At 46.7% G+C, this 18474-nt stretch overlaps 1 protein-coding gene across 2 annotated transcripts; it reads right to left on the bottom strand.

Annotated features, from left to right (window-relative positions):
• Positions 1-21: 21 nt before the first annotated feature.
• mapk8ip1a (mitogen-activated protein kinase 8 interacting protein 1a) lies at positions 22-18404 on the bottom strand. 2 transcript variants are annotated; one of them, XM_027017184.3, is made up of 12 exons: positions 17144-18404; positions 15947-16058; positions 13258-13572; positions 8066-8147; positions 6113-7105; positions 5578-5653; positions 5335-5504; positions 5120-5223; positions 4419-4532; positions 3379-3449; positions 2818-2916; positions 22-2450 (listed from the first exon to the last, which is right to left on the bottom strand). In XM_027017184.3, the coding sequence occupies exons 1-12, from the start codon at positions 17212-17214 to the stop codon at positions 2378-2380; spliced, it is 2280 nt and encodes a 759-aa protein (XP_026872985.2). In that variant the 5' UTR covers positions 17215-18404; the 3' UTR covers positions 22-2377. The 2 variants fall into 2 exon arrangements, with proteins under 2 accessions (XP_026872985.2, XP_081554592.1); XM_081698466.1 differs by lacking the exons at positions 2818-2916; positions 3379-3449.
• Positions 18405-18474: the final 70 nt, after the last annotated feature.

The raw sequence follows: 18474 nt of genomic DNA, 5'->3' as shown, positions 1-18474 counted from the left end.
AAGTCAGACTCAAGGACAGTGTATTTTACAAACCAAATTTAATTATACGAGTTCCATAACACAGTCGGGATGATCCAAATAAAAAAGGCTGTGTACATTAATCACAACAAACAAACCAAAATAGGCACAACTTGTGATTTTGCAAGACTGATTCAAAACGCATCCCCCCCCTCCATGAAGAGAGACCTCCACTGCTTTACAGGTCCGTCCTGTTAGGGTTAGGGTTACCGGTCACCCATCAGCCAGCGCGCTGTACAAGCTCCCTCCTCATAAGAGTTTTGATGCTGTTCTTAACTCTTTCATGAGTACTAGCATATCAAAGTGTTTAGAAAACCTACTTCTTAATGAGAAAGAATAGGGTGGGAGTTCTAGTCAGTTGCATCCCTCACGCCTCGAAGGGCTAAATATTGTGTACTCATTGTAGCTAAGCAGCAGTTCTGTTAAAAGCGCATGCTGTTTAAATGGGCCATTCCAAAAGGCTTCGAAAACCCCAGTCCAGATGAGTCACTGGGTACCGGGGGCTTTAGTTCTCAACTTTAGCTCATCGCACAGTGTGAAACTTGTTATTCAGCACAATGGCAGGAGGCCAAACACGTGGGGGCCACAGGTGTAGAGCCGCCTCGGACCTCTGCACATTTCACACACAAACAAGTCACCGTGTTCCATCGTGTTAAGATTGGTTTTGTTTTAAAATTTTCAACACTGTACATTTACTCTTCACTTAAATATGTTTTATTTATTTAAGTCTCTTAAATAATATAATTTAAAAGAAAATACTCTATAGAAGAATCTTATGGTATGCTAATAACATACAGTGCAGCTTGTAAGTAACAGGCATAGAGATTGTTGTGTTGGCTCTGTGGTCAAACACATTGCAGCCATTTTGAGTCTCTGGCTGTTTAATGTGCTTGTTGACGTCGGTCTCTTCAGTAACTGGACTTCGTGCTCGGTGGAATTCCAGTCGAAATTGACGACTTAGCCAAATGACTGCGCTACAGATTTTTGGCTCCGAAAAGCTCCACGGTTTATGGGTCGGGTTCAGGGTTTTTGGCTGTCTGCCAGGTGAGGTACAAACCACAGAGTTCCATGGCGTTTGGTTGGACGCGAGCAGTTAACGTTCTCTTGCACACTTTCCGGGCCATCCTGCTCTGGATGTGCCCGATCCAGCAGCCGCCATACGAGTTGGCTCACCCCTGCTGAACTGGCTGTGTCTCTGGGCGACAGCCTTGTGAAGGCCCGTGGTCCTGACGCAGCCACTGTTCTGGCCCTTGTGCTGAAATGGACGCAGCAGTATCAAGGTGTAAACACCACACCTGGACTCACGTCCAGACCTCTTTAGCGCCCCGGTGCTTGAACTAACGACGCCAGGGCGCGTGGACCACATAGATAACCGAGTGAAGAGCTGTCCAATTATTTTTGCTGCCTGAAATCGAGACTGCGCATAGGACGGTTTGTAATTCCTATATTCATCACAGTTTGCCTTAGATGACTGTGGATTCTGTACTAAAAGCTTAGAGCTGTTTCATTTCAAATCCGGCACGCAGGAGCGCCAAGCCAATACAACAAAAACAGTATCACCGTCCAAATACTTATGGACTGCACTGTACATTATGCACTGCATTAAAAAAAGAAAAAAATTGAAAATATTTGGTTGTCATGGCTACACACTTGAAGTCAGAGATCAGTGTGATCTGGATGCACTTTAGGCCAAGGTCCAGTTTGACAGATTTGACTATTGAAGCACATTAACACTGAACACAGTGAAACCCAACAACGTCCAACGGAATAAACCAGAATGAAGATATTAGCAATTTTTGGCCAGCAAAACACACACTGTCACTCGTACTAACTTCCCATTTCCTTAAGCAATGTGTACGTGTGTAAACTAGAGGCATACCTTAAGGACACACAGTTTGATCTATTGGTCAAATCAGATTTCTTCATTGGTTACCTAGGAATTTGTACATTTTGTGTAGTACTGAATAATAACCACCAAAGGGATTCTTAAAAAATAATCTTTCAATTAGAGGCAATTTTCACGTGCTCTGTATAAATGTGGTATTGTGCTTTGAGTAAAGCAGTAAAGAACATCGTAACAGGTCGACGGCCATGACGACGACGCCCTTAAAGATTGAAGTGTTGGGTTTAGTGAATCTGAATGGCTCAGGCTTTGTCTCTGTGTTCACAGGAAGTCAGCCTGTAACCATCACAGAGTTTGTGTGGGCTTTTAATTGCACAATTTGTCTAAAATAGACATTGACATTATGGCATGTTAACATGTTAAATTTGACATGTTAATGTGATTTTTGTAACCCATCATGCAACACATAATATAATAGGCTATACAGTAGTGCAAACATATGGAAAAGGGTAAAGGTCATTCAAGGAAAATGTCTTCTGTGGGGCAGGAATACTCCATGTGTTCTTTATAGAACTGTTGAAATGCTTTCCTGTTAAAGAAAGAAGACATTGATTTACAGATTCTAATGAAAACATTTTCAACCTACAGCCAAACCTAAACCACAGCAAATGTGAACATTCAACAGAATGATTCAGAATAGCAAACTGTTTCACTGATCGCACAGATACTCTGTTATCCAAACAGACATTTGCCAGGGTGGTTAATAATGATTATAGAGGAATGACCCATGTACAACATGGGTCATAAAGAGTATTTCCTATGAGTCTGGTGGGGTCAGGCTGACACAAATGAATTTGGGATCTGTGTGGGGTGAGAGGAAATCAGGGCTGTAGTATTTAGGAAAGCTGTTCTTTGGATTTGGTGCTTGGTGACCCAGGCAGGCCTCTGGCTCTTACCCGACAGACGACGCCATGTGCGTGGCGTGTTCCTCAGAGAAGAACACATGGCAGGCAAACTTCTGGTGCGCTGGGTGTTTGGTGATTAGTCCGAAATACCTGGACCCAAGGCAGTGGCATACAGTGCAGATTATGGTAAACATGAGTCTTGTTATAAATGGTCATTGTGGACTCCAGGCTTCAGTATAGCCAAGAGTACAGAGACGTCTATAAAGAAACGATATACAGGGAAACAGTTCATCCTAAAATATAGGTTTATTCTACACAGAGCGCTTAGAAAATGTGCTTAGAAATGCACAATACACGTTCCTCTGAACTGGTCCCACAAGGGGTTGCTGTGATCTGCTTACATGTCTCTTTCTCTCTGCTGGGCCTCCATTAGCTGTTTGATTTCTGAAGCAGATGGTTCATTACATTACATTACCTAAGCCTCTTTTACCCATAAATCACTGGGTGCACTTAACCCAGTGATTCATGGGTAAAGGAGGCCTTCAGATCGGCCAGGAGAGGGGAAGAAGGAGGCCATGGATGGGGGCCGTGAAAGTTCACTTTCTTACTCACTTTCTGTTCTTTGGGTGGCATCCACAGAAGGAAATGTTCTTCAGCTGAAAGAAGTGACAGTACTTGTCACCCTGTGAAAGGAGAAGGAACTCAGGAACGGACTTGTGCCGATCTGGAACTGCTGACATTTGGAGGGTATGAAGGAAACAGCAAGCACTTAGCTTGCTTAGCCCAAATACCTTAGCTCAAACACCTTAGCCCAAATACCTTAGCCCAAACACCTTAGCCCAAATACCTTAGCCCAAACACCTTAGCCCAAACATCTTAGCCCAAATACCTTAGGTCAAACACCTTAGCCCAAACACCTTAGCCCAAACACCTTAGCCCAAACACCTTAGCCCAAACACCTTAGCCCAAACACCTTAGCCCAAACACCTTAGCTCAAGTAACTTATTTCAAATACCTTAGCCCAAATTACCTTAGTCCAAATACCTTAGCCAAAAAACCTTAGCTCAATTACCTTAGTCCAAATACTTTAGCCCAAATTTTTAGTTTTTTTCTTTTTTCTGCTTGGTGAACTTAACAGTGTCATGCACAGACAAAATGCCCCCAGGATTCAGTGCACACAACATAGAATTAAAGTGTAAAATTACTGTTGGTATTTATTCTACTCACAGCTTAAATAATGAGGCAAATGGAGGGTGGGTGGAGGGGTGACCCCAAGGGTCCAAGAATGCAGACTGCCACACGACCTTAAAACTGCTGTTACCTCACACAACACTCTGCTGTTTACTTCACACGTCACTGTGCTGTTTACTTCACACGTCACTGTGCTGATAGCTCACATGGCTTTAAGTGACTGCACTACAGCAGGAAATCCTAAAGCCGGCAGCACCCAGTCTCGATGCTAGCCAAGGCCAAACATTAGCATAACTTGCAACCAAGTGAGAGGAGTCACATTGCTCCATTTGGCACAAAAACACTCCAGTGTACACATGCTGTCCAAGGTCACATAAGATGTGCCAACGATCATCTGTTGTCACTATTTGGAATAGGCCGGGCATGTGTGCACAACTGTGGTGATCTGGGCGTGTGCATACCATCTCAGATGCGTCACACTCATCCTGAACGATAATCTTCACTCCTCGTATGCCGACCTCTACGATGCACTCTGAGGGGGGGCTGAACTGTGTTATTCTTCTGTTTGTTGCAATCTGTCACCAGAACATCACAACAAAAAACAAGCCGTTTAAAACGACGACAACCCAAAAGCCGCGGAACACGTAACGAAGGAGGTACGGCCGAGATGACCGACATTATCAAGTATCCCATCCTTACATTTTACAGCTACTGCCAAAACTAACTAGTCACTGAATCCCGTCAATGACATGGACATTACTCAGCCTTGTGGACTCTGATGCAAGCAACGCCATCTACTGTGCTACTGATTGTCTCAGTCTAGCCCAAGCTTTTGCCCTGTTTAAGCTCCCAATGCAGAGAGCTGTCTAGCCCTGGATGACCCGGTTCATGTAACTGAGGATCTGGACTAGAAGAGTCAGTACCTGAGGACTGGACTGGGAAATCCTACTCTATTAGATACATTCCAGAAGAAAACATACCTATAATAACCTATACACAAAGGTGCCTGTTATTGTCATTACTATGGATGCATATGTTAATATTTGTGAAACATATATAGAAATTTGTATGATCCAGACAGTGACTGCAGTGTTGGTACAGAATTAGAGGTGAATTAGAGTGAAGTAAGACTTCTGTGGGCTGCACTGTGAAGCCACCCTACCTTCTGCATAGCTGCGCACATCACATCATTCCCTTTATGAAACGGCACTTGAACGGAGCCAAGGAATTTCACCCAGAACGTGTCTAGCCAGTCACTTTTGACCTCTGTAGAAACAGAACCGCAGAAAGGTGACCTGAGCAACAGCAAATACAACAGCAAACAAAAATAAGACAGGCATAAGGCACATATTTTTCCTCTCTGAATTTGCCTCAGACCTTTGGGCTGGTTGTCCTTGGTGACCTGAACGGCATAGAACGCGGGGAAAATGCCGAAGGAGCCTGTACGCATGTTGTAGGCCTTGCACCACAGATCTTCCTCCTGCGTCTCCATCAGCAGCGGGTCGTCCGCCTCTAACTCCAGCTCGTCCTCGTGACGTGGGACGAATCTGTAAAGCAGGGCTCGGTCGAAGAGGTCTATTATATCGTCCCGGAGTGTGAGCGGGGATGAGAGGAACCTACCTGAACACTGCTCTGTGGCTCTGCTCCCGCTCCTCGCCATCTATAATGCAGGAGAAAAGTCCAAAGGATTCCACACCTATGGATAAAAAAACAAAAAAACAGCCAACGATGGAAAAACCACAACAGAGGTCAGAAGACAGCAACATTTAGTAAAATAAAACCTCAGTGTGGACTGTCGTCGCTCCTGAGTAAATATGAAAGTCTTTACACTTCAAAGAAAAACCACACGAAGGGAGTATTTGGAAAGTTGCGCCACTTGAGGTCCTCTGCCATGTTCGTGGCAGTACTTATTTCCCAAAAGAACACCTTAGCCCAAACACCTTAGCCCAAACACCTTAGCCCAAATACCTTAGCCCAAACACCTTAGCCCAAACACCTTAGCCCAAACACCTTAGCCCAAACACCTTAGCCCAAACACCTTAGCCCAAACACCTTAGCCCAAATACCTTAGCGCATCTTAGCCCAAATAAAAGAACTGATGGTGAAAATGGAAATTCGTAATCGAGCAGGTGATCAAAATCCATGTTACACCCACCAGGAAAACGTGAACGTCTGTTCACAAAGATGTTGAGGAACTTGCGTGAGAGGGGCATATCTGATGAGGTGTCAGTGGCCGAGTCTGCTGACAAACAGGAAGCGTCTCTGTTGACACCTTTTGCCCCCGACTCCTCCTCCTCATCCTCCACGTCCCGGTCTTCATCGTCGTCATCGAGGGCCGACTCGTAGATGGTGTTGTCGCTGTCGCTGTCGTAACTCTGATAACACTTCTTCAGGCTGACCAGCTCGAGCTGTGCGTGCTCGTCCACCACCAGGGTGTACTTCACCGAGTCATACGTCAGTCCCGAAACATCTGCGCTAACCTCTGTGCTCGCAGCTGCTGCGTCCCCTGTCCCCGGCTCCGCCACGGGGTCCGTTACCTCACTGAGGCTGTCAGTCCTGCACGGGGGTGTCGGGGGGTACACCTCATCCTCCTCACTGATGGAGGGATTCGTGTGGCCAGCGAGAGGGTGGAAGTGCAGCGGCGGGATCTCCGTGTCGGAGCTGACGGACATGCGGTTGCTATCGCTGCTCTGCGACAGGAAAGGCCGCTCCTGTTCGCCGCACACGGGCGTGAGGTGGACGTCACGCGCCGTGTCTCTGCTCCCCTCTGACGAGCGGTGGTCCTTATTCTCGTCTGTCCACCGGTTTTGTGTGCATCCGTTCTCTGCCGGGTGCTGAATCTGCTCCCGGCAGCCGTTCAGGGTGCGGTAGCGAGCCTTCTCTTTGTTGATCGTCCCCGCCTCACAGAGCGCCTCCGTCAGGGCTCCGTCCCTGGACGTGTCCCGCATGTGTGTGCGTGTGGAGGCCTGGACTGTCGGGATAGTGTTGGTTCCGGACTCGGGCACCTTGTCCTTCTTCTTGCAGACAGAGGCTGGAACTTTGTGCGTGGACGAACCAACCACAAGGGGTTTGGTATCCGATCGGCTGCTCGCCTGGACTTTGTCCGCATTGGTGTGGGTATCCTGCTCGAGTGTAGGAAGGAGGTCCCCTAATACACACACAAAGAAACACACACACGCATAAACACACACCGCACATTATATAATAGAAATCAGGTCCAACATTAGAGGATTATGAAGAAAACACCGGGGGTTGGTATGAATGAGATTTCGCTGGAGCATTACAGAAAACAATGCAGGTCTAGACTCTAAAATTAGCAAACAACTGTGTGTGGAGCTCCGAATGGTCTCCTTTTGGAATAGGACCTCATGAGGAGCATTTGGGAAAGCAGACTAATGACAATCCTGTTGAGGTCACAGTTGTTCACAAACATATATTTCCCGATGGCATGTCTACTTGTGTATGTCAACAGCATGATTGAGCACACTTCCATACATGCTTAGCAAACATTCATAACATTTTAAAAATAACATTTTATTAGCAACAAATTAGCATAAAAATAACATTTTATTAGCATCCTACAATCAGGCAACTAGAAAGCTTGCAAGCTAATTCTATTTCATATTCTAATGTATTTTGGAGACTTCTATTGTTTCCATCTTCTCTATAGATCAAATACTGTCATGTTCTGGCAGTTGGTTCAGCACCACATCTCTTTCTTAGGCTCTTCTCTACATCTGCCGTACTGCGACGCACAGCAAGAATGGATTTATTTGCTTGGATTTATTTATTAATAATGCATTATAGGCCAGTTTTCCAGACCAAGATTGTTTCTAAACAAAGACCCTTAGACCAAGAACCAGACCAAAACCATGTCTAGGAAACCTTAGGCCCTAAAAGGAAATGAGAAAAACTACAACAAAAAACTAATAACATTAACTGAGGATTAACAAGAGAAAAACTAAGACTTCCACTGTGGTCCTAACACTGAATTCTGAGCGCGAGCGAGAGTAACCCCTGAACTGTGCAGTGTTGGGAGTACGCAGAGTCAAAAATAAGCCTACTGCTCTAGTGGTTTAGGGATTTGTGTTGGAGCCGCGCTCCCTACCTTTGATGTGCGGCGAAGAGGACTGGGTCTTCCTCTCTTTCCTTCTCTCTTTTCCACCCAGAGAGTTATTGTTTATTGTGTCCTGTAGGAAAGGGACAGAAAAACAGACCGAGGGAAACACACCAGGTGAGATGTGGCGCACGGGACTCTGAGCAACATCTCTCTGTCCTCAGTGGCAAACCTGATCACCGTGCTGCTTCTCCAGGAGAAGGGGAATTTCCTGTTGTGCTTTGCTTAGGTCAAAAATATCAATCGAAGGTGATTCAGCGGTGAAATTCCATAACTTTCCTAGCCTTCTGAACATGACCAAGCTTTGAGGAATCAACCGGAAGTTTCCTGCTGACTCACTCATAACCCAATCTCGGCTGATGCAGCAGGCACTGGTGTGCCACCATCTCCATGGAAACACTGCCACGGAGGAGTCTGTGTGTGTTTGTATTAGTGCGTGTGTGTGTTAGTGTGTGAGGCGTGGGCAGATGGTATGACGCTGTCTGAGAGGGAAAGACACATTTTTCAACCCATCTATTCATTTGTTTGGAAAATGTGTTCTTTCTGCCTCTACAATGCGCAGCAAAACTCAGATTATTCCAGACACTCCCTCGGAGTAACACCTCCGTCTGTGGGAAAATCGGAGTGGGGGAAGATGAAAAAGCTAAAGGGCGGACGTGATTTAAAACTGATTTAAAATGAGTAGATAAATGAGTAGATAATCTACTTAAAAACACCCTGGGCCACAGATTCAATCCCAGGTTTGCCATGTGCCGTTTGTGACCAGAAGTCTACGGGAACTCAGCCACATCCACTGGTCCAGCAGGTGTTCACATACTAGGTATGTTGAGAGGTAAAAGCACTTGTACAAGGGTACGGAATCGGTCTCCAGTCAACTGGAGCAAAGCGTTCTGGTATACGCAACTCTCTTCCAGCCGGATGGCAGCATCCATAATGCGAAGGAATACTGAGGGATGTGAAATAGACTTTTCAATGTCTTTCATTTCATAACTGAGTGCTGCCCAGAGCCATGTGGATTCCCAGTCGCTTCCTACTTGTGTTGAATTGAGCAGTTTTTCCTTTCTGTTTAGGCCTCAGCTCATTAGGGGTCTGGACACACAAAAATTTAGATGAACTGTTAAAAAATATTCAAAATGAACGGTATTCTCACAGCAAACCTTTAAGTATAATGTAAAACCCAGTCGAATGCGGGTCTAACCATGCGTGTTTCGAGGAGCGAGTCGTCCTGTCTGCATCCAGTCGGTGCCACATTACAACCTCTATCAGTGCAGCGAAACTTCGCTCTGCCCACAACACGTGGCATGTGTCCTGGGCTCCTCCATCTGCTGCAGATCCAGGCAGGATCCCTGAGCTCGGCAGACCTCCCTCCTGTGGCCGGAACGCCACCGCAAGAATACTACTGCCGGAATACAACTACCGGAACACCACCACCTGACCACCGCTGTCGGAATACCACTGCCGGAACACCCCTGCAGGAATACCACCGGTTTGTACAGAGTAAAGCAGGGCTTGGATTAGGAATATACTGCCAGTGAGTAGCATTTCCCCATCCAGCCAGTCAGCAGTTTTTCCCGGACTCTGCTGACATGGTTATGATTCAGACTGACTGAGAACCCTCAGAGACTGATGAGACAATGGTGCAGGTTTCCTCCAGTCCTGTGGTCTCCGAGCCCAAGCTGAAATGCCTGTGTGGAACCCGTGCCTTCCTGCACCCTACGCAGGGTGTAAGTCATTTGCTCGTATCCTAGCTAGTGCACTATATAGGGAGTGAAGAGTCATTTTGGTTTCAGCCCTTGATTACGCTCTTTAAATATTTTACCCAAATGTCATAGCACATTGTTACTTTATCACACTTCCATCAACTGAGTAACTGCAAGTTACTTTAAGAATGATCACCATCAGAATAAACAGTGGGTGATCCTGTACAGAAAGGGCCAAACATTTGTAGAACAAGTGATTTTCAGAGTACAGATTTAGCTGTGAAAATACCTTCAAAAATACAGAACTGAACCCAAAATGGTGCAGGGCTGTTATCCACCGAGGTGGTACACCGCGAGAAAGACGTCTAGGGCGTGTCCTTGGGTACACTTCCCTGCCGAAAAATAAGGACGGGAAGTACAGCAAGGGATGTTGGGAACAATTGTCCATGATCAATTTATCAGTTTATCAGTTTCAAAGAATGAGAAAGATCAAATCAAACAAAAAGAGCAAAAGGGGATATTAGTGTGCACAAACACCCCCACCTCACTAGACACACCCACTACAAACACCCCCACCTCACTAGACACCCCCACTACAAACACCCCCACCTCACTAGACACCCCCACTACAATCACCCCCACCTCACTAGACAATCCCACTACAATCACCCCCACCTCACTAGAGACACCCACTACCAACACCCCCACCTCACTAGACACACCCACTACAAACACCCCACCTCACTAGACACACCCACTACAAACACCCCCACCTCACTAGACACACCCACTACAAACACCCCCACCTCACTAGACACACCCACTACAAACACCCCCACCTCACTAGAGACACCCACTACCAACACCCCCACCTCACTAGACACCCCCACTACAATCACCCCCACCTCACTAGACACCCCCACTACAATCACCCCCACCTCACTAGAGACACCCACTACCAACACCCCCACCTCACTAGACACCCCCACTACAATCACCCCCACCTCACTAGAGACACCCACTACCAACACCCCCACCTCACTAGACACACCCACTACAAACACCCCCACCTCACTAGAGACACCCACTACCAACACCCCCACCTCACTAGAGACACCCACTACCAACACCCCCACCTCACTAGACACACCCACTACAAACACCCCACCTCACTAGACACACCCACTACAAACACCCCCACCTCACTAGACACACCCACTACAAACACCCCCACCTCACTAGACACACCCACTACAAACACCCCCACCTCACTAGAGACACCCACTACCAACACCCCCACCTCACTAGACACACCCACTACAATCACCCCCACCTCACTAGACACCCCCACTACAATCACCCCCACCTCACTAGACACACCCACTACAAACACCCCCACCTCACTAGGCACACCCACTACAAACACCCCCACCTCACTAGACACACCCACTACAATCACCCCCACCTCACTAGACACACCCACTACAAACACCCCCACCTCACTAGACACCCCCACTACCAACACCCCCACCTCACTAGACACACCCACTACAAACACCCCCACCTCACTAGACACCCCCACTACCAACACCCCCACCTCACTAGACACCCCCACTACAATCACCCCCACCTCACTAGACACACCCACTACAAACACCCCCACCTCACTAGGCACACCCACTACAAACACCCCCACCTCACTAGACACACCCACTACAAACACCCCCACCTCACTAGACACACCCACTACAAACACCCCCACCTCACTAGACACACCCACTAAACACCCCCACCTCACTAGAGACACCCACTACAAACACCCCCACCTCACTAGACACACCCCTACTACAAACACCCCCATATCACTACCAATGCTTCCACTACAAACAAGAAATATAAATTTACAGCATTTAGCTGACACTTTTATCCAAAGCAACTTACAATTCTGACAGAACACAGCTTGAGCAATTGAGGGTTAAGGGTCTTGCTCAGGGGCCCAACAGTGGTAACATGGGGGTGGGTGGACTTGAACCAGCAACCTTCAGAGTACCTTAACCGCTGAGCTCCCACTAAAACTAAAGGGGATGAGAAGTCTGAGCTGAGAACAGACATGTGCTGAGGAACGCTTTAGAAAGAACTTAAATCACAGGCTTCCCTCCTTGACTCAGAATTTTGTGCATTATAAGAAAAAGAGGGAGAGAGAGATGTGTCAGTCAGCTTCCACATGCAATCCATGTCAGAACTACGGAGGAGCTTTAAGAAAAGAATGACGTTAGATTTTAGATTTACCATTACCTTTCCTGACACTAATCAATAACTTATAGCAATGAACATTTATGGGGGCAGAGTTTCAGAAGGTCAGCGTATCTGGCCAATTAGTGATCTCCACATGGGCTGGGATTTTTGCATTATAGGACAAATAAGTTAGCATAGCAAATCTCTGTATTGGTGTCCCACTAATCATAAACAAAGTCGACACTAATTGTAAACAAACAAAAAAACAAACATAAAATCAAAAGCGTGTGAGGCTGCCACTGCTAATGACTGGTTTATACTATAATATGCCTTCAAAAGTTGCTTCATGGTGCATAATGGCGTGTGATAAACAAGCAAGTGAGCGAGGTGGAGAGTGAGTGCAGCTTGTGTTGCTCACACTCTCGCACTTATCACCAGAGTTTGGGAAGCAGATGGGTTCACTATACGGCCATCTGAGGAACCAATCGCACGGAACCGACACTAGACGCATTCAGCAGACAGATGGAAGCAAGCAGTGTAGGTACAAAGCCCTGTAACCCCCCCCTTCATATGATATCATATAATAACTTATGTAATATATATCTATTACATTCAGGAGAATCTTAAAATTATGTAAGAGTGTTGCACACTTGGTCACGACATAGAAAACGAAAACACGAACTCTGAGCCACACACATTTCCAAAATGCAGACATCCTACATATCAGAAACGTTTGTCACGCCTGTACAAGGTGACCCTGCCGAAAAACTCCGGTGAGATTGGTTTTGAACATTGCTAACGGCCCTGAGCCGTCGTCTAAATCCCCGTGTGCTGCTCGACTTGGCCAGTTGCGGCTTCCCGTCTGTCCTGTTCCGAGCAAGGTGGGGGAGGATTCACAGCAGGTGGCCACTCACGAGCGGGAATCGGAAGAGCGTCCAGCACACGGCCCGCGCTGAATCGATCCCAGCGCTCACAACGACCATCTCGACAGCAAACGCTCCTCTAACAGCAGACCAGGAGATAACGACGGTGAGGGGTGTGTGCAGAGCAGAGGCCTGCGCACTGGGGATGAACACACTCAGCTGCTATTGTTGATAACGGGAACAAGAACACAGCTTCCTCCCACCCCTCCACGCTTCTCTCTTCTGGATGGCCTGTCAGTCAGCATAAATATTATAACCACCCCTCACACACACACACACACACAGAGCTCTGAACGCCAGCTGTCTCACCACTCCTGAAGCTCACCTGAGTCCTCGGCACCTGCGGGAACAGATTCAGTGTGGTAGGTCTCTTGGGTCGATACGTATCCATGACGACGAGGGGGGCAAGATCCCTCAGTGTCGGCTGTGCGGCAGACCGCCCTGCTCCCTGGTCTCCCTCTCTGCGCTCATCGATGAGCAGTGACAGTCTCCTGTCTTCCTCCTCCTCTTCCTCTCCTGCTTCCTGGGTCCCTCCCTCCGCATCAATCAGGTCCAGCTGGAGGATCTCTGACTGCAGCTCCTCTGCCCCCTTCCTTCTGCACGACTCCGCGCTCTGATTGGCCGGTCGAGTCATGTGATCCTGGGGAAGAGCAGCCAGGAGAGCTTTGAGGGGGCTGCAGTCAGATGCAGTGCAGCCAATCAGAGCGCAGCAATGACATCACCCTGTGACTCGCTGTCTGGGGGCTAACTCCATCACAGAGGACAATGAGCAGCAGGGAATATAATAATAATCATCATCATCATCAGAAGAAGAGTTAAAAATAAGAAATAATAAAATGATAAACAATGAATAATAAAACAAACAAATGAATAATTATTATTTTATATAATGCTGTCCTTTCAGATATTTTATGAAACATATAGCCATTTTATTTCTGCACATTTGCATCTGCTAAATGCCGATAATGTAACCGTAATGTAAAATGTTTTCATGTGCACCGTATACACAGACAAGACAAAAGTGATTCAACTTGTGATCTGCTCATTATTAGTGTAACTAGTTGGCCTCCACTCTGGGACTCTCCGGGGCTGTGTGCTTTCCGCGCTGTGTTGATGTCTGTGATTAAGCTGCTCAGTGACTTTGGCTTCGTCCGAAAGGCTCACATCTGCGGCTCGTGCTCCGCCTGCTCGGCTGAGCGCGAGCGCAACCCTCAGAAGGATTTGGGACGCTTCTGCCCCAGAAACTGCGCGCAGGGGGCAGCAGCGGACAGAGTTGCTCGCTGCCCTGTAGAAGCCCAGGAGCCGGGCTCGCTCTGGGGCAGACTCAGAACAGCGCCTACGTGTCGGATATGTCTTTTTAAATTTCCAGAACGATGAAAAGCTTGATAAATGTGTCGCAGACCGTGAACACGCATCGCTAACTGACTGTGGTTTACCGAATGCGATGACGTGGGTGTTCCGGTAGATCGCACTGGACTGCATAAACGTCCTGGCGTGTGCACGAGGTGTGCTGCGTGTGCCAGGCGGGAGTGAACGCCGTGGCATGTCGGCTACATCATTCAGTCAGAAGACGCTCAGAGAGGATTTTCAGGCCTCCAGTGGCAAGCTGAACTCAAAAGCGTTAATCAGTTGTTTAGTCCTGCAAGCAGCTCCTGCCAGGTAGGGATGATGGGATATGTAGTTCCTCCACGCTGCTCTGTGGGGGTATTTTTTTGGGAGGGATACGTCACAGAGTTAGCCTGTATCCGTCTGGCTGTGTTTCTCTCTGTCTCGGCAGGTCAGTGATGCCAATTAAATGAGAGTTAGTGATATATGATCTCCTGACACTAAAATTTCAGTGTAAAATTCTAAAGAAAGTGTGTTATTACTTTATACCACATAAACACATTGTGCACTCAGGAGCCACTTTACCATAGTTTATCCCACACTTTGTGATAGCTATCATTATATCCTATCACAAATTTATTTATATCCCATCACACACTATGTGATGGTTTTTATCATATCCCATCACACACTTTGTGTAGGATTCCCGTTAGTCTTTGGTCCATGGTCACGACCCACAGAGGTGATGTTGACAGGAAAGTTTTGGTTAGTACTCAGTAACACTGACACACGTAACCACCTCAGCAACGCCGGGTTTGGCCTAATAAACACGTACCAGCTCAAACCCACAACTGGGTCACTTTTGGCAGTGGGAATACTGGGTTGAGAATGGACTGCCATCCATTAATATCCAGACAGCAATGGGCCACTGGTCAGAAAACTATAGATGAACTGGGTAGAAGGTGGTTGACTAATTGTGCATGCCAACAGATTATAGGCTACAAGGTGTAATTGCACACTATATATAAACCTATAAGACAGATGTACATGTATATCAGCGAAGTATTAGCCTGACAAAAAAGAACCTGAAACATCAAGATGTTCATTTGGCTTTTTAACATAACCAGTCAGAATGCTCAGATAAACTGTGGGGGCCAGTGAGTGTATGACACCTAAACCATCATCTACAGGTCATAATAAAGGAGCGGAAATTTTGGGATGAACGTTGACGCCTTGTGCTGAAACAAGAATGCCAGTCAGAGCCCATAGGGCAGTAAGCTTGTGAGATTTGGTGGTGTGTGCATGACTTTAGGCTAAGATGTAGTAAGCTGTGGGGATGGCACCCAGCCAGCAGCAGAGGATATGGAGAGACAGAGTACATGCTTTCTGGTGTAAACACTCTGGCAGAGTGGCTACAGTAACCCCACCGTCACATTTAACATGGACAACTGAGATCATCCAAAAAAAGGGCTCACTGAAAGAAAAAAGGGCTAATGAATGAAAAATAAACAGAAAAATACAATAAGAGAAAAATCATATCTGAACTGTTGTCAGACTGTCGCACTGATATGCCAGTTCTTGCCTGAGCAGGCGTCTCCAGAAACAGAATGCTTATTTACTAGTTACCAGATGCACAAGGAATTTGTCTCGGTGCAGGTGAGAGTCATACCGAGCTGATACCTTCTTACCCGAAGGTCGTAGTCGCAGAGGCTCAGTCTGCCTCCGTCACCATCCGTCATCTTCATCACCTCGGACAGGTCGTCATCGTCATACTCATCGAGACTCAAGTCATGGGTCAGCCTACACACGTTTCAATGGATCAGTGAATTAATCAAACGAACAGGCAATCAATGGATTAAAGGCATTACGCCTCCCGCAGACAAACTCACACGTAGGTGGGAAATGGCTGTTGCTGGCAGACTGAACTGAGAGACTGCTTTCACCTTCAACAGATCAATTGCTGGCTAATCTCTCACATTTGCTACGTCTACACTCACCACAGAAGAGATCAGAGTATGTATTTTCCCCTGTTGTTCCAGCACTGGGTGCTCTGACCCCAACTCACAGAGAAGCTGGAACATGTGAAGAGACTCAGTTATGTTAAGACTGGGCCCAAGGTTCCTTCTTTACTGGACTCTGTGCTATTAGACTGGATAAGTTATTTAAGTTACTGTAGTCTAACTCTACATTACATAGAGTAGGTAGTGAGGTGTGAATGAGCTGTGCTGTGTGAAATGAGTGATGACAGTGCTGAGTTTATAGAACAACACCTGGGTTCACAGTGGAACCACACCTGGCAGGCACCCCCCCGGCCCGAGCAGAACTGGACAGGAACAGAAGTTCACAACGCAGCGCTAAACACACGCGCACCAGCCAATCTGCTTTGGCACAGAGCGATGTATTCCTTAAGCCCTCCAATCAGCAAAAACTTGCATCTGGATAAAAAGTTAAGCTTTGTTATTATTAATTACACTAATCTGCTTTCCAAGTAGACTTACATGAACATCTTGACCCTGTGGGAAAACCCTGGGACTCACACTGTACATAACTATGTAAGCACTTCAACTATAAAACACAACAACTACAACCATATTTATCCTGAATTTAAAATAAAAGCTATTTTTTCATTGACTGTTCCTGTGATGCCATACATGCCCTGGATCTCTCCAAGCCCTGTAATGTTGGCTTTTACAAGCCCTGTAATGTTGCTTCAGGGCTATTTTCACATACACAGAACAGGTCTAGTACTGCACTAAAGCCTTCAGTGAAAAAGCCAGACTTTTCATTTAAGCGTAAACACGGGCTTAATGTAGAGATTCCCTTAGGCTGTGTGTATAAAATATTACAAGAGATTGTTGTGTGTGTGCACGCATGTGTGTAAGTACCACTTCTCCCACTGGTCTTCCATCCAGCTAGCTCCATCCTCCCTGGGGTCCATGGGCAGGCAGAGCACCATCTGCGAGGTGGAGTCGCGTGAAGCAGGATCCACAACAGTCGACTGTGGTGCCCACAATTATTACAACACACGTTCTCTCACACACACAGATGCATCCAGGTTCTGGGACTCAGCTTGTTCCTGGAAGTGTACTGGAGCTGAGAAGGAAGAATGTGTCTTCTGCTAGTCTCAACATCATCACATTGCAGCACCGATACTCCCTGCTTACTGTGGGCAATATCTCTGTGTGTGTGTGCACGCGCATCCTTTGCAGGGTCAATTAAAGTCGGGTAGAGAGAGCGAGAGAGAGAGAGAGGCAGGGTTCTGCCATTTCCCTGATTGATGGTACCAATCGATGAAGCTCAGGTTCCCCCCTCCTATCATTTGAATGCTTAGCACAGCAAAGAAGGGTGTGTCTGGTGTTGGGGGAGGAGTCTGGCAATCGATGTCATTGATAGCAGCTGAAAATAAACATCTGGCCCCACCCTGACTGCACAACAGCATACGAAAAAAGAAGGAAAAAATTGCATTTAGCAGGTCCGGGAATAGAACCAATCCACATAATGAAATAAGCCATGTTTGGTGTTCACATCCTGCGTGTTAAGCTGCTATTCACACATTTTTACATGTTTTAGGTTTTATCTCCAGGGTTACAATTTAGCCATTTGAAATGCTAATTGGAAAATGCATAAAATATGTCCCTTTATATCTAAGGCTAGCATAAGATTTAGTTACTGCCATTTCTAATTCTGTGAGTGAGAGAGAGAAATACATTATAGCCATTAGTAAGTATACAGCGCATTACAAGTGTGTTTAGAGCCCTCATGTCAACAGGGGAGCTGTCACAGTACCACACACACAGCTCTGTTCTAGCACAAGAGGTGAGGCTGTGGGGAACAGAGATCCAACTCTTACATAGCAAAGATTTGCCCTTTTTTATATGACATTTTGATGTATTTGGCAGATGCTCTTATCCAGAGTAACATACACATTTCAAACAGTGTAGTATTAGGAGTCTTGCCCAAGGGCTCTTACTGGAATACACAGAGTATTTGTCCAGATGGGGTTTGAACCCCTGGAGGTGCCACTATTTCGGACCCAACTACAGTGAATCAGGTATCCACGAGAAATACACGTATACAGGACCCCTTCAACAGCCATGCAAATCACCATTTACGACTTCACTGCCTTAGGAGGGCAATGAAGTACGAAACCATGTTCTATTAGAAAAACCAACGTGAGGCCGATGAGGTGCAAAAGAAGCGCAATGTCGCCCCCTAG

Source organism: Electrophorus electricus, chromosome 16 (genome assembly GCF_041902795.1).
Source record: "Electrophorus electricus isolate QZ-2024a chromosome 16, ASM4190279v1, whole genome shotgun sequence".
Lineage (NCBI taxonomy): Eukaryota > Metazoa > Chordata > Actinopteri > Gymnotiformes > Gymnotidae > Electrophorus > Electrophorus electricus.
The sequence above is the reverse complement of the archived record's forward strand: the minus strand, read 5'-3'. Positions and strand labels throughout refer to the sequence as shown.